This window comes from Pseudonaja textilis, chromosome 7 (assembly GCF_049901715.1).
Source record: "Pseudonaja textilis isolate UNSWEBS1 chromosome 7, rPseTex1.2, whole genome shotgun sequence".
In the NCBI taxonomy this organism is placed as follows: domain Eukaryota; kingdom Metazoa; phylum Chordata; class Lepidosauria; order Squamata; family Elapidae; genus Pseudonaja; species Pseudonaja textilis.
This window is the reverse complement of record NC_141996.1, coordinates 22,796,968-22,817,513: the sequence shown is the minus strand read 5'-3', so window position 1 is coordinate 22,817,513 and position 20,546 is coordinate 22,796,968. Positions and strand designations below refer to the sequence as shown.

Sequence of the window (20,546 nt, the reverse complement as noted above, 5' to 3'; positions counted from 1 at the left end):
GAATTGTCTGCCACAACCTCAATTAGTTTTTAAAAGAACTTTAATATATTTTATATACATTATTTTGAATTGCTTACAAAGAACCTTATTTCTTCTTGTGATTCTTACTCTCATCAGGTTTTTTTTCTTATTCTGCTTTAAAACCCATTATCCTGAATAATTTGATACCATCTTCATGTTTGGCCAGAGTACTTTACCTAAATACACACAGGCAAGTGATACTGTAATATATGAGTATTAAAAATGCATTTAATTTCTAAAGCAATATGATCTATAAGAAGCAGTTGGATACTGTCATGAAAAGACTTGTAGCAAGATTTTATTGGTATTATACCTGTCAAGTATGGTTGTATTGTGTGAAACATTACTAGTTTTTATGGTGCCTAACTTTTCTCAGCAATGATAACTTTGTACATATAATGGTAACTTACCAGTGAGCCTGTTGCTTAAGAGCATTGTACAATAAAGTATGGATTCCTTTTGGACAATGCATTTTTCAGGAATTAATATTTTTAAGTCTGAAATCTTTTAAAGTTAATCTGCTCAGTAACCTCTTTCAAGCAAAATGTAGCAGCACAACTGATAAATGCTTTGGGATGATTAAACCACTGATTTAAGTGCTGTATTAGATATCTCCCTTTTCTTCCAAGTGCAATTCAAGGTTTGCATGATTTGGATCAGATTACTTTTGGGACCATCTGCCCTGGTTAAATCTCCCTGTTTAATGCACTTCAATCAATGCTGTTCTGGAAGTTAAAGAGATGGATGAACATCGGTTTTTACTGTCTCAGTATCTCTCTCTCCCTCTCCCTCCTCCATCTCATAATGGTCTTATATGGCCATCCATCTCACACAAGTTCCAATTATATGGCCACTATTCTCACACAAGTCACTGTGTAATTCTACACAGGCAAATTACAACAGGGGACAGATGAAACAACTGCCAAATGTTGGATAGAGCCTGTAGCCTTTCAGGTTCTCCTCTGATTTTCCAATTTTTTTCTTTCTGCCAGTTTTCTCTGACCACCTCTTCTGTAGACCTAGTCAGGCAACCACATCAATCATGTTTACTTTTTCTGCTGTTTCTTCCTTTACTCTTCTTTTTCATCCAGTTGTGCCTTGTACTTCCCCAATAACTCACAAAGGCAGACATGGATTAACCGAGCAAGAGAGTTAACAAAAAAGTTATTATTTTATGAGGGAAAGCTACTATCTCTAGTTTGCAGTCTTGAAGACCTGTTTTTGAATCTGTGCCTATGAAGTGGCTTTCTATTTACATCCTGGAAAGGTTGGCCAGTATTATTTTGGATGTTCAAAGTTTAATGCTGATGCTGATGTTTTTATTTGCATTGTAAGAAAAACTATTTCCTTTTTTGTATTCCTTGTTTTATGCATATGAGAGTAATAAAAGACTACAGAGCAAATGTATTCTATGCAACCACTATCTTTCGGGCCAGCAATGACATCTTAAACTGTGAGCCTGCTCTTTCAGGAGGAATGCAATTCTTTTCACAACATGCTGAATGTGAATTCCCAAGTGCTACCTCCTATTGACCTGCAATACTGTCCAGATTTAATTTCAGACTGGCTTTCTTTACTCAGCCTATTAGCAAACTTAAGTAAGGGCATTTATTACATTCTTAATTTTATTTAGATTATGACTGGATAATCAAAAATATTATTAGCTAATAAAATTGTTGGAGAGCATTTAGGAGATAATGAGAGTGCACCATCTGTCCTAGTGGGTTTTATTGTACAACTCCAGGAGTATTGAAGATTATGGTGATAAATGCCATGTAGAAAAAATATTTAGATAAGAAAACAGCAATCAACTTGTGGAATCACATAGGAAAACCCCAGTGGTGAGATTCAATTTTTTTTACTACCGGTTCTGTGGGCGTGGCTTGATGGGCGTGGCAGGGGAAGGATGCTGTAAAATCTCCATTCAGGGGTGGTATTTGCCGATTCTCCAAACTATTCAAAATTTGAATAGTTACCGGTTCTCCAGAACTGGTCAGAACCTGCTGAATACCACCTCTGGAAACCTCCATATTCTGTCAAATGGTATCTACTTACATTTAAATATCTTAAAATACTTTAAATACCTTAAATCCTTCCACAATTAAAATAGATAACCCATTTTTTAATTAACAGATAAACTTTCCCACCAACAATGACAGAGCAAGCCAGTAGTACAAGGATTCCCAAGTCACGGTCCCTGGATCGGCACTGGGCTGTGGCATGCCAGAAACCAGGCTGTGCAAACAAGCAAAGCGTGGGATGGAAGTAGCATGCGAAACCATGCCCCCTTCAATCTGCAGAAAAACCTCTCCATGGAACCGGTCCCTGAGGCCCAAAAGATTGAGGGGCTGCTGCACTAGCATACGAAAAGAAAGCTATCCCCACTCACTTCTAGTACTAACGATGCTACCTAGTTGAGTAATGAAATGTCTGCAAGAAAACAACCACGTTCAGAGAGGCACCAAGGACCCACAGTTAGTTCATCCCTGAGCTGCCAAAAATTCTGTCAAAACTATTTTTATAATCTTAACTCTATGAAAGAAACTAAATAAATCTTGTGTTTCCTAATGCAATCCAATGCAAATTAGACTTGTTGAGTTCAAGGAGACTCACTAACACTGATGGGAATATAAAATTCATTTTAGTCATGTTTACAAATCAGAGCATTTCTTTTTTACATTGAGTCACTACTTCTTTTTCATTTGTTTACTTACTGCTACACTGCCTTATGCCCCAAAGTTGAATCCATATGGGTATTACGTGCCAATTCCCTTTTGCATGTAAAAGTGGATCATATTTTTATTTTCTCTTCCTCTTCTCCAATCCTTTTCTCCTTTGGTTTGGTAAATTATACAATACAATTAGGTGTCAAAAATGAATAAATAAATAAAACATACTCCCAGATAATCACTTAATAATGGGGATGAAGCTTCAGCCCAGCAGTCATACAAGCTTACCTTTAGATTTCTACAACTGAAAAGTTCCAGAGAAAATGATTTAATTATTTTACTAAGAGTGTTGCCTTATGTATTATTCAGAAATAACTCCCTTGAGTTTCTTGGGATTTTGGCAGAGATAAGTGTAAACATGGGACTGCAGATTTTTTTGAACATTTATTTAAATCTTGGGTTCTCTAGGCCTGTCAATGTATGGGTGATCTTATTTGGCCACATTAAATAAGATAAGCCAAACCCCAGGGGAAAAAGAAAGAAACAACAATATATGTTTCTACACAACATTTTTAATTGCTAACATTTCGATAGTATGATTTTAACAATGCCTGCACTGTTACTTTTCCATGTGAACTAGCAGAGGCTTCCTGTAACAGAGAGGATTTTCATCAATTTCTTCTCCTGCCTCTCAACACTATCTTTCTTGCTGATCTGAAATGTCCCTTTTGCTGCTGGTAGCACATTTTCAGCAGGCAGCATCTTCAGGGGAAATGGGGAATCAACAGCCTCCCTTCCTCTATGAAGAGTACAAGCCTATGATGGATCCAAAGCTTTTCTACAAATGAAAGACCATTAAAATGAATCACAGAAGTTTATTGGGCTTCCTCTTAGGTTTTATTACGTAATTGACAAATACACAAAAGGCAGCGACACATCTCAAAAACTGCTTTTTTCTAACTCTGTATGCCAAGTGATATAACTGAGATTATATAACTTGGAACTTAATATATTCTTTTTCCTTTTTTGTCTTTTTTTCCCTTATATATCATGTTTTGTATGCCTACATACATTATATTTTAATAACATTTAAAATGTTTGTGAATGCTACCATTAAAACCTGTTCAAAACACACACACATTTATCTTTCATTTTTGTTCTTTCCTGGGACATGTTTTTAGTCTTCTTTGAAATCAACGTGTTGGGTGCTTTATTTTATTTATCTTTCATTGATAGCTCTGTAATATAACATAGATTTTATCTGACTTATAATTTTAGTTGGTTATAGATTGCGCTTCATAGAGAAAGTAAATGTCTGTTCCTAGAGGGAAAAATCTCATGTTTGTAGGTGCAAAATAATAACACCTGCTGTAGAACATCAGGATGAACGGAAGTACTTCTTATATTTATACTGCAACTTAGCTTTCTTGAATGTGTGTATGTGTGTGTGTGTATGTTTTCTTAAGTTTTCGCGGGTACTTACATGTATGGTATTCAGCTTTGTTCGGGTATTTTCCCACGTCATTGTAGTGCTTTTAAAGTTGTAGCAACTTTTCGGCAGAAACTCATCTGCCATCATCAGGCTTCTGTATTGTGTCCGTCTGGGACGGACGGGACAGACGGACACAATACAGAAGCCTGATGTTGGCAGATGAGATTCTGCCGAAACGTTGCTACAACTTTAAAAGCACAACTACAATGACGTGGGAAAATACCCAACAAAGCTGAATACCATACATGTAAGTACCCGTGAAAACCTAAGAATATGAATATATATATATATATATATATATATATATATATATTTATATATATATATATATTTATATCTATCTATCTCCACCAGGTAACAGAAAAAGTGAAAGTCAAAAGAAGAAATCCAACTAGCCAATTTTTATCTACTACCTGAAAATACTTTATGCTAATACATTTCTAGTTTCTCCATTTTACTCTTAAGAGAATGTCAGTGTGCAAATCTGGGTAAGAAATGATTACTAAAAGACAGGAGGATAAATGATAATTCCTTTTCAACATTCAACATTAAAATGCCATCTATCAACTGCTAGGAATCAAACCTGGAGACATACAAATATTAAAATAAGTTTTTCTACCATAACAAGCATTTTTAGCTTTTAAAAATGTTGCCCTATGTAGTACTCATGTTTTATTAATTTATGGTATGGTACTGTAAATATACTATTCAAATATATTTTACTAGTTCCGGAGCATCTTCCTCATGTCAGTGTAGATGCTGAAGCCTCTTAAATCCTTTAACAGTATAGCTATAATATGGCAAGAGAGGCTTCAGAAACATTAAATCACTCCAACTCATCAAGGTGCATATGTCGGCCAGCTTTTTTTAGCCATCTCATGAAGCTCTCCAGTGGCTTTCTTGCAGTTAATTGTGTAGCCCAAACTTACAGCAGCTGCCATTTTTAGCTAGAAATTTAAACTGATGAAAAATGCCTCAAATAAAGGGGAATGTTAACTAGACATACAATCATTCCAAGCCCATAACCCAGATACAGGCATTGGAAAATTGGCTAGTGAATCACATGGCCCATTCATGTACTTGTGCTAACATAGTGTGTTTTCCCACATATCTGAAACTGATTTGCTTTTTTCTTTACATTTAATACATGATCAGTGTAAATTCCAAGCCAGTACTGCCAAGATGACTCAGATACCTGTTTCTCCTTCCTTTGTCATATTTAAACTTCATGCATCACTTGTTCAGTAGTCTGCCTTTCCAACTATATCCTATCACTGCTTTTCGACCTGCAAAAACCTATCTGAACTGGGAAAGGAGACGTTGCAGTAAGGTTATGATACACACTTGCAAGGAACAGCACGACACCCTTGCCCTGCCTCAGAGAAGCAGCGGGGGTCTGTGGCAGCTCAGAGAGGCAGGGCGGGTGTTTGTAGGCTGCTTCTTTGGCACAAAAAACGAACTCCCGATGGCAAAAATGTTTAACAGACGGCTAAATCTGCCCCGCTAGCCATTTATCAAAATTTGCCTTTGCCCCAATCGTAAGGCTGAATGGTTGAAAGACGTTTCCCGCCTGACTGATGTGGTGGGAGACACAAAGCCTGGGGAATCCACCCTTCCTTGTCTTTAACATGTCCTGCACACCATACATAAGGCCAACGCGCCTCCCGTCGTGGCATCGGCGGCATAAGGATCACCCAGTTGGGGGCGGCAAATTTCACGCCATGCCCGCTTTCCGGTTTAAGGACTGAGGGGAAAAAGCACTTGAAGAAAGCGTAAAAGCGCCCTGCCTCTCCGGAGTTTTTTCAACTCGTTTCCGGGGTTAGTTCTTCCCCTCCCTCAGCCTCAGGAAAAATAACGGTTTGGGCTCCGGACTTTCCCCCCACCCCCGCCGGATAGGCTGCAACGCTATACAGAAGAGGGACAGGAAAAGGCGGCAACGCCGAGGGGCGAAGGGCAGGTGACGTCCCTCGGTTCCCCGGCAGCCTATCCCGCGAACAAACTTCAAGGCGGGGGTGAAAAGCTCCCGCCGCATCCGCTTCCCTTGTCGGACGGGGGAGGAGGGGAAGAAAGCGGACCGGGCAGGGCTAGCGGCTGGAAAGCAACTCTCGTGCGGCGCCTCCTGCCGCCTTTTCCTTTCCCGCCCCGAAGAGGCGGCGACAGCAGTTGCTCTCGCTCGGGCTCCCCGCAACTCGGCAACTCACTCACCCCAGGCGCAGCACGAGAGGAGGAAAAAAGCAGCCGAGGCGGAGGGAGTCCCGAGCCAACCGCGCTCCTCCCCGCGCTGCATTTCGGCGGCGGCAGCAACAACAACCGCGTCTCTTTCCTCGAGTTCGCAGCTCCCCGGGAGGGGAAGCGCTAGCCTGCGCCGGCCTCCGCGTCTTGCTGCAGCGAGAGCTGATTTCCAGCGGCTTCGGGATGGTGTCGGTGCCGGGCAGCTCTGTGGAAAGAAAATCAGAGCCGTGTTGGAGGTTGCGGCGCCACCTAGTGAGAGAAATGGCCGCTCGCCGGTCGGCGCGGAGAAGCGAAGGGGGTCGACCCCAACCTTCGGGAGTAGCTTTTCACACACCCCTCCAGACCCGTCTCCCTTCACCGACGGGGCTTCCTGGTTTCTTACCCTCTCCTTGCGGTTCGGTTTTTGGCCGTTTCTAGCGCTGGTAAAACCTTAGCAGCAGAGGCAGCCTGACCTGTACTGCTGCATTGGGGTTGCACTTGCAAGTTATAATTATGCGCTGTTGCACTGTCCGCTGCAGACTGCAACACCCACCCCCAGTTCAGCTGTGTCTCTAGTTCAGCTCAGTATACAATGTGAAGTTGAGTATTGTGGTACAGATCACAGGGAAAAATATCTGATGTTGATGTAGCTTTTCTTTTGGTCTTGGTAATGCACGTTTTCTTTTTCTTTTCTGAACTAGGGTCCCTGAGGTCCACAGATTGATTTTAATGTATAAAGCAAAAGAGCTGACACAGCACCGCTTAGCTGTTAAAGCCTAACCTGTATTAAGTAACCTTTGAAATAATCTTAACTCAGCAACAGGTCAAAGCTGATCTCTTTGCTATCCTGCAGTGCTGCAGTCTGGATTTTTGGTTGAGGCTGCAACAATTGCGCCCACTGCCTCCAAAACAACAGAATTTCACTATTGGATTATTTTGATGTCCAGTAACTTGCCTCGCACCCTATTTCTATTGCTGTGAGTGAAATCAGTACTGAAAAGGTTCCAAATTCAGGGCAGAATAGGTGGCTTGGCAGATTGCCTCTATGAAAAGTCACCATGTGTGAGTTGGGAAGCCGTATAAATGTGTTTAATAAATAAATAAAAGCACCTGAAATTGTTTTTACATGGTTACTTTTGATGAGAAAAGAGTAGAGGAAGAAAGGGATTCCAGGCTGGCCATCAGATAAACATTAACTGATTGAGCCATCTTTGTACTTACCTATTGGCTAGGGAGGCCACCTTATGTTTTGCTGTCAGTTCTTTGCAAGCACTATGGCTTCACAAAGCAGTTAACCTGTCAGTTACAGTTGTATCCTGGCAAGTATATAGAGTGTGAACATCACTTACACTCAGATTCCCCTTTGTTTTCCATGTCAGAGCAGAAGATTTGGGCAAATGGGATGGTAAGTCATCTGAATCTGGATGTGTGCAGAATATGCAAAAGGGTAATAGGAATTTCAGGCTGGAAAGCTAACATATGACTAACATGTGAACATAACTATATGAGTGTTCAGTATGATTAGTATAGTAAGTAAACATTTCAATACGGATAGTTAGCAACCTCAATTGAGACTAAAGTTTCCATCATAAATCAAGGAGGTCATAAAGCAAGCAATCACATGACCAGGCCCAATTTTTTACTACAGTCATTAAGCAAACAACATGGACATTACATGAATACAGATTCCTCAGTTGACTTTTTGTCAATTGAGGCTGGGAAGGTTGTGAATCACAATAGCATGACTGCAGAACACTGCAAATGTAAGCTGGTTGCCAGGGCCCAAATTGTGATCACATGATGTAGGCAGGGGTGGTGTGATGATCATAAGTGCCTAGACCAGGGGTGTCCAACCTTTCACCTTCCCTGGGCCACATTAGAAGATGAAAATTTGGTTTGGGCCGCACATAAAATAAAATAACAGTAACGATACCTGATCATCCAAAAAAACCGTAGAAAACATAGTTAACATATTAAATTTATTTGGAAATGAAGTTAGTGAGATGTTTATTTTTTATCACGTTTTTTTTATCATGGTTTATTTTCTGGCCAAATTTTGCGGGGGGGGGGGGAGAAAGCTTGCCCGCCTCGCGCCTACCTCTCCTCTTGCAAATGGCCCAGCTGGATGAGGCAGGACTGGAAGGCCGAAGCAGCGGCGGGGGCAGAAGCAGCAGCAGCGGTGGGGGCAGAAGCGGCGGCAGCAACAGCAGGAGGTGGCGCTCTGATGGCGCCCGCCTTTTCTGTTGCTGCTTGACCTGGCGCTCGCCTCGCCCCACCTCGCACCTGCCTCTCCTCCTCCTCCTCACTGGCTCTGGAACCAAGGTTGGGGTGGGCACTGGGCCGCATTACAAGGCGACCTGGGCCGCATGCGGCCCCTGGGCCGCGGGTTGGACAAGCCTGGCCTAGACATTCAACATTTTTGCTAATTAAAATATTATGTATGGTTTTTAATGCAAGCAAGGCACGGAAGTGATGCAGGGGCTTCAAGTTCTTCATCCCCAGCTTAAAGGGAAACAAGGAACAGGTTAAAGGTTTAGAAAATTAATTATGGGTTCTATTGTAACATCACCAAGTGTTCAGAAAATTTAAGCGAAAACAATTATATTTAACATTATCAACTGAATTGAACCATGACACTTCAGTAAGGGCATTTCAGAAAGGTTAACAAAAGTAAAGACTGTTCTGCCCTTTAAAGCAACATATTAAAAAATGCAGTACAAATGCTGATCTATTTGAAATGAAATTAGGACTGTAATGTATACATACTCATCTGGGAGAAGAAAAACAATACAGCAGTACATTCTTGCATTCTGCAATTTTAATGTAATATATAAATACTGTATTTGGAAGTATATCTCACTGAATTCAATTCAGTCAAATTTGTTTCAGCTCTTGTTCTTTTTTTTTCCCTGCCAAAAAGTAGCCAATTAGTTTTGTGCACCAATCAATTAAATCCATTTCTTGCAGCTGTCTGGCAGTTTGCCCCCTCCAAATAGTTTAGGTTTATTAATTAAGGTTGATAGCTACTCCTTTATACCCATGTCATAATGATAACAAGATTTTGCACTAATTATGTTTGTGGAATTCAAAAAGATTTTGGACATAAAATTTTAATACTAAGCGAACAATAACAACAAAAAAGGAGCAAGGACACTTATTACTAAGTAGATATGCCTTGTGTTCTAAATTTTATGAGATTTAAGGCCATTTACTAAAACATTCAGGGTTTTAGTATATGATTTCTTGAAGAGACTGCATATGATTTCTTGAAGAGAATCAGTTATGTGCAACAAAAAGATTTTTCATTGGTTTAAGATAATCTTATTGAATGAATAAATGAATGAATAAAATGAATTAGTTTATGTACAGAAACAATATATGGTAAATATCAATACAAATTGTCTTTTAAAGGATTTGAGCAGTATAAATTTTACAAGTAATACAGTACATTAATAGCATTTAAAGCAAATTCTAATGATATGTACATTTCTATTTTTTTAAAATTGTATTTGGTATTGTTTTAATAATAAATACTCAAAGTAGATTCAAATTATCCAATTTTGGATATTTTATATGAAGATTGAGCTTTTGAAAAAGTTATATTGCTAGGAAAGAGAAAAAGAAGACAACTAACAGCAATTGGATGGCCTCAGTTACAGTGGCAATGAATGCACTATTGGGAAACTTGAAAGAACAGGTTAGGGAAAGATCAATATGGAGAAAATCTATCTCTCATGTAATCACTAGGAGTTGAAAATGAGTTGATAACACTTAATCAATCTTTTGAAATGTTTAAAATAAAATTAAGCACCAAAGGCAATCTCAGACAGGATCCAGGCAAATACAAATTTCTGTAGCCTAAGATTTCCATTTTTCTAGCAGATGCACTGAGGAAACAGGATTCTTTAAATAATTACATTAAGGATTAGACTGTTAAGCTGCACTGATTTAGGTGAAGGTAAGATTATATTTACCTTCAAACTTTAAGTGTGTAGTTGGGAGTTGGGAAAAATAATGGAATTTCAGAAAGTTTGTACAGGTAGTGCTTGCTTACAGACTGTCTAATTTTGTAGTTACAACAGTGTAAAAGAAGCAGTTTTGCAACCAATCCTCCCATTTACTACTGTTGCAGCATCTTAGTCAAATGCTAGTCAAATGATTGTCATTTGCATGCTTCCCAAACACTTACAACTAGCACAATTAATAGAGAATTCAGATGTAAAATTATAAATTGCAGTCATCTATACTTCGCTTAACAATCATGGCACTTATCAATCCCAACTATCACTGAGGACTATCTCTATGCAAACATACACTGTTATGATTAATATATGGTGATTATCTGGACTAATCCCTTCAGTTATCTTCATAACATTTTTGGAAGTACTATAGGTTGCTATTGTCTTCCTTCTAAAGCTGAGAGTGATTGGCCCAAAGTCAACCAGCTGGCTTCATGACTAAGGTAGGTCTAGAACTCAGAGTCTTCCAGTTTCTAATGGAGTGCCTTTAATCACTATATGAAACTGAATCTCATAATGACAGAATGACATTACACCCAATATATGTTATTTTGCTTGTCCATTTTGGGAAAACTAAAGGTCATTATGAATTACATTGATGGTGAAAATGTATGCTAGAAAAATACTGAAATACCATTTTTAAAATACACTGAATGTTCTCCCTATGTGGTAATTTGACATCACCCTTCACCCAACTACAGAATTGCTGAACATCTGTCTCTTAATGAAAACTATACATAATGTAGATATTTGTACATATTCATTTTCTAGTCCAGGCATTTTGAAGTTAAATGAATAATCCAGAAATTAAACTATGGTAGGAATGACATGTATAATGGGAAAGACCTTGGGAGATTAGGTGAATGGACATTACCAAGGAAACAATCAGATAGAGACAGCCAAACATGTAGCTGAATAGTGGGAGGCTTAGGAAAGACCTTTCCTAGCCTTTTGGGCTATAAAGGAGAAGCTGAGTAGAATTGTAATCCCTTCCCATCAATGTAGCTTTACAATAAAATGGAATTAGCTCATCCGGTCATGATTCCTATCTGCTTTATCCAGCAAGGCCAAGCAGCATGTGACATGCTTGGCAATAATACAATAATTAACTTACTTGAACATATAAGCCTTTTGTTTAGAAATATACATTCCCCAGTTCAGTAATATACAAAATGGAATAATATGAAACACTTCCTAGTTTTGTGGTTCAGACATCCCATCCTAACTAATTACTAGCTGAGCAATGCCTTTCTTATGAGTGACTTGTATACAGGGCCATTAATCTTGGATAATTTAGGAAGCAGCATGTTGTGTTTTTATTTTGAATTTTGAAGGCATTGCCTTTGTGAAATGCTGTCATAAACATTTAGGAACTAGCAATAAATGTGTAGCTGCTATTATATAGCTATATATTATATTGCAGACATTTCCATTTGTAACTGATTCACGTGCCTTTTTCTTTGAAAATAGAACAAAATACAAGATGCCTCTCTAGAATACATAGCAGCAGACAAATACTGCAACAAAAAAGTCAAGTTTGAGAAAACCAGAGATGATAACACCCAGAAGTCCTTATTCAAGAGTACCAAATCTACTCAATGCACGTATCCCCTTCTTTCCACAAACTTCCTATGGTAAATAAAAATAATGTAAAGAAAGTGTTGCCTATTGAGCTGAATGCAGTATGTCCTCTTTAATACAGGGAACAGTAAATCTTCCAGGATGCTCAATTATTCACTAGACTCTTGGTTCCCAAACTGTAACCACAGTGGCCCGGGTCACTGCAGCAAACTCACAGATGCACCACAGGATATTTTACTTGTCAATGAATGAAAATGTTAGTGAATTCATTGCAGCATGCTAGAGAATCATGGCTCATATTTTGAGAGCCACTAGAGCACTGTGAAAAAAATACTGAGACATTAAGGTTGCTGTGAACCATCAAAGTTTGGGAACTAGGCTGTAACCACATTCAATTACATATAACTAATGTCCCATTCTCAGTCAGAGATTAGAAGGAAAATAGTAGTTATGCAGCTTAATTCTAAAATGAATTACTCATAACCAGAAGATACTAAAGGTTAATAATCTGGCTGAAAACCCAGGCAGTTCAAGTCCTAGTAAGGATTCAAAAGGCAAAGTAAAGGCATATAGCACTTGCTTCTTGAAGTATTGAACATGGTATATCAAGTAGATCTATTAGGCATAGGGACAGAAAGAAAAAGAGGGGAAGGGAGAGGAAAAGGAAAGAAAAACAAACATGGGAGGGAAGGAGGGAGAGACCCATTTCTCACAGAAAACCTGAGTAGGTGTGGCTGCGGGTGTCATGTGATTGGGTGGGAATTGGCCACACCCACCCAGGTTGTGTGGCTCCCAGTGTTTTTTTTTGGGGGGGGGGGGGAAATGGGTCCAAATGGCTCTTGGAGTGCTTAAGGTTGCAGATCCCTGTAAGTTGTATGGGGCCTGCAACACCTAGGATTCCCAGCCATTATGGATGTCAAATAGGAAAGACTTCAGTAGGAAAACTTTGGGCTAAAACTTTGTTTTTGTGTCCACTACAGTTTTTCATCTTAAGGACTGTCTTATTTTTATCATTAAAATATAACTTTAGAATAATTTACATTTAAATCCTAAAATCTTTCATCAATGCCTCTCTATTATAATACTTGTTACAAAAGGACTCCTCTTTAGGAATACATTAACAGGCAACACAATGGCAGAGAAGAATGGATGATCAGAACTGATTCTAGGATATTAGCATTTTTCTTAGTCACTTTTGACCCTGTTCCCATTATATCATCTACAAATCAATTAGAAGTACCTATGTCTAATGTATGTTAAGTAGCTGAGCTTACAAGTTGGCTGTGAAACACAAGGAGGCTAAAAGTAGATCTGGCAAATTCACTTAATTAAATTTGTTTTGCCTGTTTGCAAATAAAGGAAATCACTTATTTTTGTAAATGCCGTGGCATCTCTTCATTATACTCCTAAAACAGATAAATATAGCATTATTTTAGCAGCCACACTGCCAAGGTTGAGGGAACCCCTCCCAAATGAACTCCATATATTCTACCTCCAACTGCGCCAACTCAGAAAGCTCAAACTGCCCAAGGAGCTGCTGATACAGTTCTACAGAGGAATTATTGAGTCTTATCATCTGCACCTCTGACTGGTTTGGTTCTGCAACCCAACATGACAGACACAAACTTCAGAAGATAATTAGGACTTCAGAAAAAAACAATTACTACTAACCTGCCTTCAGTCGAGGACCTATATACTGCCCAAATCAAAAAGAGGGCTGTGAAAATATTTACAGACTCCTCACATCCTGGACATAAAACTGTTTCAACTCCTTCCCTCAAAATGACGCTATAGAGCACTGCCCACAGAACAATTAGACACAAGGACAGTTTTTTTCCCTGAAAGCCACCACTGCTAAACAAAAAATTCCCTTAACACTGTTCAACTATTACAAAGTCTGCACTACTATTACTGTTAATCTTCTCATCACTCCTTATCACCCATCCCCTCCCACTTGTGACTATACGACTGTAACTTTGTCGCTTGTATCCTTACGATTTATATTGACTGTTTCCTAGTATGATTTGATTGCTTATTGTACCCTATGACTATCATTAAGTGTCGTACCTGATGATTCTCAACTCTTGACGAATGTATCTTTTATGTACACTGAGAGCATATGCACCAAGACAAATTCCTTATGTGTCCAATCACACTTGGCCAATAAAGTATTCTATTCCATTCCATTCTCCTATGTTGCCCTTTCTGTTCTTGAAAGTTACCTTTTTTCTCATTCCCAGCAATTTTGTCTTTTTTTAAAAAAATGTATTTGCTGCTTATTATTTACTGCTGGGGTGGGCAGAGGACGGGAGAAGAACACAGGACCCAATAACAACTTCACTCAAGCTCTGTAGTCTGCAGGTTCTGAATTTCTACTGAGAAGTTGACTCCAATGGTATTTCTGTCTTTTAAATTCACAAATTAAAATGGAAAACCTGTAATCCACAGACCACATGCAACTTTTGGCAGCAAAAAGTGGTACCAGTTATGTCAAACATGTTCTGCCCTCTTTGCTTGCAGCCAAATAATTACCATGTACGGCTGGACTTCTAGGAACAGATTGCTCACTTCCTGCCACAGGGAACTCAGTAATCTATATTGGATTCTTGGAATGAATGTTTTACTGTCCTTCCTTGCATCCAACAGATCTGTTCAAGTTTGAAAGCCAAATAATTCTCTTCAGCTGTGTTATATAGCTGACTATGAGAATAAGTACCATATGGCATCCACAAGCAAAAAAATTATTGGAGTAAAAAATTGCATCATCACCTAATGGGGATCTAAGCTGGGTGTTTTCTTAATCAGTATGTAATGCAGGAGTGGCTGAAATAGCCTTTTTTTTTTTTTTGACCTGGGGATAGCTTGGTATCTGGAAGGTGGGGGATTACTATTATTTTGGTGGTAGTAATGATAGCTGAGTACTTAAGATATTTGGTAACAGGTCAATTCCTGGTATATTATACCCAAAGATATCCTGAAGTCTCGTGCCAACTCAACTAGTTTTGTCTCATTTGATTAATATTATTAATACTAGTACATTAGTTTAAAAAGTTTAATAAACTTTTAAATATATTTTTAAATAAATAATATATTGGCTTTTTGTACAAAATACACTTATGTTTTGTCTGGCTATGCTCAATAGAATCCTTTTTATACTTTACACCAGGGGTGTCAAACAGAGGGCTGGCCTGGAAAATGTAAGGGGCTGGCCCATGTCGCTTCATCCCAGGCTACCCAATGCGAAAAGGAAACATGCCAGAAGTTTGGGGAGTGGCATCAGGCTGGCCACGCCTACCCAGTTGGCTCCGTCCAGTGAGTGGCATCAAGCTGGCCACGCCTACTCAGTTGGCCATGCCCTCCCTTGGTGGTTAGCCACAGCACTGAATGAAATTGAGTTTGACACTTGTGCTTTACACTGTTACAAACATGATCTCAAACACCTACCGACTTGCTTAGTACCTGGATAGGAAATCAGGAAATGTGCAGACTGTAGGCTGGACAGGGAAGTTGAAAGACATGCCAGGCAAAGGGAACAGCAGACCATATCCATATTACATGACAAAAACTACATAGATACATCCATGAAGTACCCAGGAGTCAAACTATTTTCAAAGACTACCTTTTATAAGCAGGAAAACTGAATTTTCTGCTTGAGTAGATTTTAATAGATTTCTAACTGTTTTGCCCAAAGGTTTGTTACCTAAATTATAATTATGACATAAATAGTGGCTGACAGATGGCTGATAGCCCATGCCCCTATTTTTAAATCAATAATGCATTACACAGTTAGAGAATAGGCACAGGATTTATCTAAAATTCATGCTCCCCCAAGTAAACTGGTGCAACAGAAGTTGACTCTCTTTTTTGCCAAACACATAGGTACTCTGAGCATGAAATACTACCGTGCCTTCTTTCTGCAACAATCAGGCTGTCTCTCATGCTTCAAGGACCTTCAGTGCTCACTTCTACCTAAACGAGATAATGACAATATATTACTTTGGAACATGAAGGTCTTTCTGCAAAGTGCAGTTCTGGAAGTCTATGACTGATCTTAACCTGCAAGGACAAAAACATATTTTTCCATAGAGCTGTCTCGAGTGTCCAGGTTGGGAGGAGCTCCAGTCTCGGCTCTTCCAGGCTGAGCTTGAAAATTGAGGAACGCCCCCTCACCGTCACATGGTCCTCGGGCACTCCCCAGTTTTTTGCTCAGCCTCGTGGCTAACAGGCTGTTTTTCCCTTGCTCCGGTCGTTCAACATTCTAGGCCTCTTCTCTCATCGCTTTTCACGTGGATCACCGGCAGGCAGCGCAGGAACTCAGGTTTGAACTCCCCAGGGAGTGTTTTTAATATCCGAGCCGTTTCTTTAAGGGGAGAAAACGAGCGCTTCGAGCGCTCCCCCCCCCCCCCCAGCTTCGTTTGCCGCCTAATCGCTCCGCGCGAGGCCGCTTCGTTTCTGCCTGCCTCTCCTCGCCTTAGCCGCCGTTCCCCCCCCCGCGAACGCCTTCTAGCCCAGGGTACGCTTCCCTGGTTCTCCCAAGGGCTCTAATCTTCCCTGGGAGTTTACCGCCGCTGGGGCTGCCTCCGTTACTTGCGGCCTCCATCTTGGGCCCCCTGTGGCATCCGCCATCTTGGGTGTGCCCTGGAACGGCCGCCATCTTGGGTGTGCCCTGGAACGGCCGCCATCTTGGGTGTGTCCTGGAACGGCCGCCATCTTGGGTGTGCCCTGGAACGGCCGCCATCTTGGGTGTGCCCTGGAATGGACGCCATCTTGGGTGTGTCCTGGAACGGCCTCCATCTTGGGAGTGGCCGCATGGCCGTCCGCCATTACTAGAGGCCCTTTTACAGGCCGCAGCCTTAACTGACTATTAGGCAGCCTGGGATTCCCTTGTCTCAGCCTGTCTTTTATTCTACCAACAGGCCTCCTGCAGAAATAGGGTCTGTTGGCCCTGCAGCCTTTTTCCCCAGCAGGCGAAGTAGCAGCTCTGCCCCCCCTCACCCCTTCCCCGGTCCGTCCGGCAGGGGTAGCTGCCTGGCGTTCACCTTTCTGGCTGATTGGTCTCTGGGCTAGGCCCTGGTTCGTACCAAACCTCTATTTTAAACAGAAAAATTTTTTTTTACTAAAAGGGGGGCGTGGAACGTGCGTTGGGATTCCCGGCCTCCCGTAGGCCGCATCCAGACCTGGTTTCAGCTTACATTATTCCCTTCTGCCTGCGGCCCCAGGGTCATTGGTTTTTTTTCAGAGGCCTACCAGTAGGCCGCATTGCTTCCCTGACTCCTGGGCAGATCCTGGGACTGCTCAAATACCTTGCAATTCTGCCTAAGTCTCCCCCCAACTAAGGAGTTATTTGCTTGCCATGTCCCTTCCCCGGTTCGCCCGGCAGGGACAGCTTGGCGTTCATTCTGGCTGATTGGCCCCCGGGCTAGGCCCTACTTCCCAACACGTTACAGAACAATTCTGTGGCCTTGACAAAAAAGGGGGTGCAACACGAGCACTGGGAGTTCCAGCCTCTGCTTAGGCTGTACCCAGACCCGTTAACCGCCTCGCATTAACCAGAAAATTTTTTTCCTTTTTTCTCTCCTCTCCAGATGGCAGACGACAATACCTCTCGTGGCACTTCTCTGAAGGCCAAGGCCAAATCCCACCACCTGCGCAAACAGGCACAGGAACCATCCAAAGCTTCCCAAAGGGATGCCCTCAGGCGACACAGGGCCCTCGAAAGGGAAATTGACAGACGCTCTCAGGAGTCAAGCTCTGTGTCCCGGGACCCTTCCGTTCCATCAACCTCCACCCATCCTCCTCTCCCCTCCCCTCCTGCTTCTGCTTCTCCCCCACAGCCTGGACAGGCCCCTGAGGTCACCTTGCCCACCACTGCTGTAGAACTGCGCCCGGAGGAGTTTCTCCCCATGGCGGAAATACCCGAAAACCTAATGCAGGCTATGGAGCTGGCCATCCGGCAAAGGGTAGCGCAACAGATGCAGCAGCTGGCCGGTCTGGCTCCTCGGCCCGCGGCCCCCGAGGCTCTAGGATCAGCGGCCTCGCATGGTCAGGCAACTCCCCAAGAGGACTTAACCTTACCTTTGGAGTTGGAGGGAATGGAGGCCCAAGAACCCGGGGACCCTTCCCTCTTTGGGGACGAGCAGGACCTTGACATGAGGTCCCTCATAGGCAGTGAACTCTTTTCGGGAACAGGTCCCCTAGAAGGGGACATGTCGGAGGACGAGGGCCTCCCTCCAGGTCAGCCCGCGTTTCTAGGGCTCTTTAAACCGCACCTATTTAGGTCCCTCCTGTTCAAAGCCAGGACCACCTCGGGCCTGAACCCCCCTCCCCCACCCAACCCAGCGGCGGCAGGGGTTCCTCCCGACTCTCTCTTCTCTCAGCCCGTGGCGGAAACTGAGGTGATCCCTGTCCCGCCCATATTCTCAGACATGGTTTCTAGGCAGCTGGCCTCCTCGGGGCCCCCTCCCCCCCCCCAACGCCCAGGACAAGCGGTTTTTTAACCTGGAACCGCAGTTCTCCACCTTGCTCGACCCCCTCCCCGTGGACGAGCCCGTGGTGGGCCTGGTTTCCCGCTCTACTCCCAGCGACTCACTCGATGCTCTCCAGCCCGAGGACAAGCGAGCTGAACTGGCCCTGTGCCGCGCTCACCTCTCTGACGCTTGGGCAGTCAGGGCTTCCACTGCCGCGTCGTTTTTCACCAGGTCTTCCATCAAGTGGCTCCAGCAGCTCAAGCAGCATGTCCCCACAGCCAATCTCAGGGCGCACCAGGACATTGCCAAGATCCTGGCCGCGGCCGAGTTTTCGGCAGACGCCACCTTCCAGGCGGCAAAGTTCTCCACCAGGGCCATTTCGTCCCAGGTTACCGCCCGCCGTCTACTCTGGCTCCGCCACTGGCAAGCGGACGTTAAAAACAAGACTAAGCTAGCAACAGCCCCCATCTCTGGGGGGAAGTTATTTGGACCGGTTCTCGACCCATTCCTGGCCGAGACCCGGAACAAGCGCAAGTACCTCCCTTCCCTCTCTAGGAGGTCCGACTTCAGAGGCTCCCCCCCCTCTCCTCGCCAGGGTTCTTCTCACTCCTCCTCCTTTGCCAGATACTACCGATCCTCTCCCTATAGATCTCCCTACCGAGCGGAGCCGGATGGGTCCGGAGGTACTTCTTCCAGGAAGCCCTCCCGGGGATCCGGGAGAGGTTCGTTCCGTCGTTCTCGATAATGCAGTCGCCCTCAGGCGCTTGTCCTTTAAAAAAAAAAAAAAAAAAAAAGAGGAAGGAGTGCGAGAAGGCCTTCTCTACTCCGACCTTTAACCCCTGCTTGCAACAGGCTCCTACCCCAGGAGCACTCTTGTCCTCCTCACCCTGCCCTGGGCAACTGGTCGGCAACACATCTACCCCCATTCAATGCTAGCCGGGGTCCCTTCTTGCGCTCCCGGGCCTCACACAGATCTCTGCGCCTCCCCTCCTTCTCTCTGTCCCAGAGTTCTCCCAGGGGAATTCCCAACACGGGTCGATCTTCCCAGTTTCTTGAATCCCGGTCCCAGTGCACACCTGTTGGCCTCTTTGGCGGGACTGCCTCCCGGATAGCTCCGCCTCCTCTTTAGGCCCCTTGTTGAGACATTCCAACATCCAGGGGTTTTCTCCTGTTGGGCATGCCTTCCAGCGGGTCATCAGGGTTCCAGGAGAGATTCTATTCCAGACGGGGCCCCACCCGCAGGACTAGCCAAGCTTTGGTATGTCCCAACCTGGACACTCGAGACAGCTCTATGGAAAAGGGGCGTTGGTTCTTACCTGATACGCTTCTTTTCGTAGAGCTGTTGAGAGTGTCCAGCCCCACCCGTAGGCCGTCTGGTGGGAAACCTGGCTGTTCGACCGAGCAATCTAATATATTTTTTTCCTGAGTGTGATGAGAACAGGACTTTCCTTCTCGTCTGTGCAAAAACCTGGGGAGTGCCCGAGGACCATGTGACGGTGAGGGGGCGTTCCTCAATTTTCAAGCTCAGCCTGGAAGAGCCGAGACTGGAGCTCCTCCCAACCTGGACACTCTCAACAGCTCTACGAAAAGAAGCGTATCAGGTAAGAACCAACGCCCCATCTAGGTACCAAACTGCCTGCACCCAGGATCTGCAAAAAAAAATGGCAATGGAGATATTTATTTAAGATTTTTTCTAGCTGTCAGAATAATGAAATACAGGGAAAAAAGATTCCAAATGTGGGGGAGTTTTCATAAATGTGTTCAGCTGGAAATCATGTTACAAATATTGTTAGAATTAAAAGTTAATACTACAAGTAAGCAGATCAATTAAACAAAAATCACATTAGTTTGCTAATCTAAACATTATTTAAAAAAACCAATTGCTATGTTTCCACATTCAGTTAACAATGTCATAATACCACAAATGCTCATCTCCCCTGCTTTTGGAATGCAAACTTTAGTAGATAATAATCTCATTTTAAATATAAAGCATGCTCCAAAATTCATCTCGTGTTTTTGCTTGGAGACCCAACAGGATGAGAGCACATCTTTCTCCTGTCCTGGCCACTGTTTTGTTTTTTTTACA

The 20,546-nt window shown here is 42.7% G+C and overlaps 2 protein-coding genes across 2 annotated transcripts in view; one reads left to right on the top strand and one right to left on the bottom strand.

Moving 5' to 3' along the window:
* The window catches only part of B3GLCT (beta 3-glucosyltransferase), a 67,906-nt gene extending 61,284 nt beyond the window's left edge, over positions 1 to 6,622 (bottom strand). The window contains exon 1 of the mRNA XM_026708878.2: positions 6,388 to 6,622. Within this exon, the coding sequence (XP_026564663.1) occupies positions 6,388 to 6,469 (82 nt within the window). The 5' untranslated portion in view covers positions 6,470 to 6,622. The remainder of the gene's footprint in view (positions 1 to 6,387) is intronic.
* A 9,580-nt stretch (positions 6,623 to 16,202) lies between these two features.
* LOC148125267 (uncharacterized) lies at positions 16,203 to 19,226 on the top strand. The gene is made up of 2 exons (XM_087937229.1): positions 16,203 to 16,311; positions 17,579 to 19,226. Exon 2 carries the CDS (start codon positions 17,579 to 17,581, stop codon positions 18,488 to 18,490), a length of 912 nt encoding a protein of 303 aa, XP_087793355.1. The 5' UTR covers positions 16,203 to 16,311; the 3' UTR covers positions 18,491 to 19,226.
* Positions 19,227 to 20,546: the final 1,320 nt, after the last annotated feature.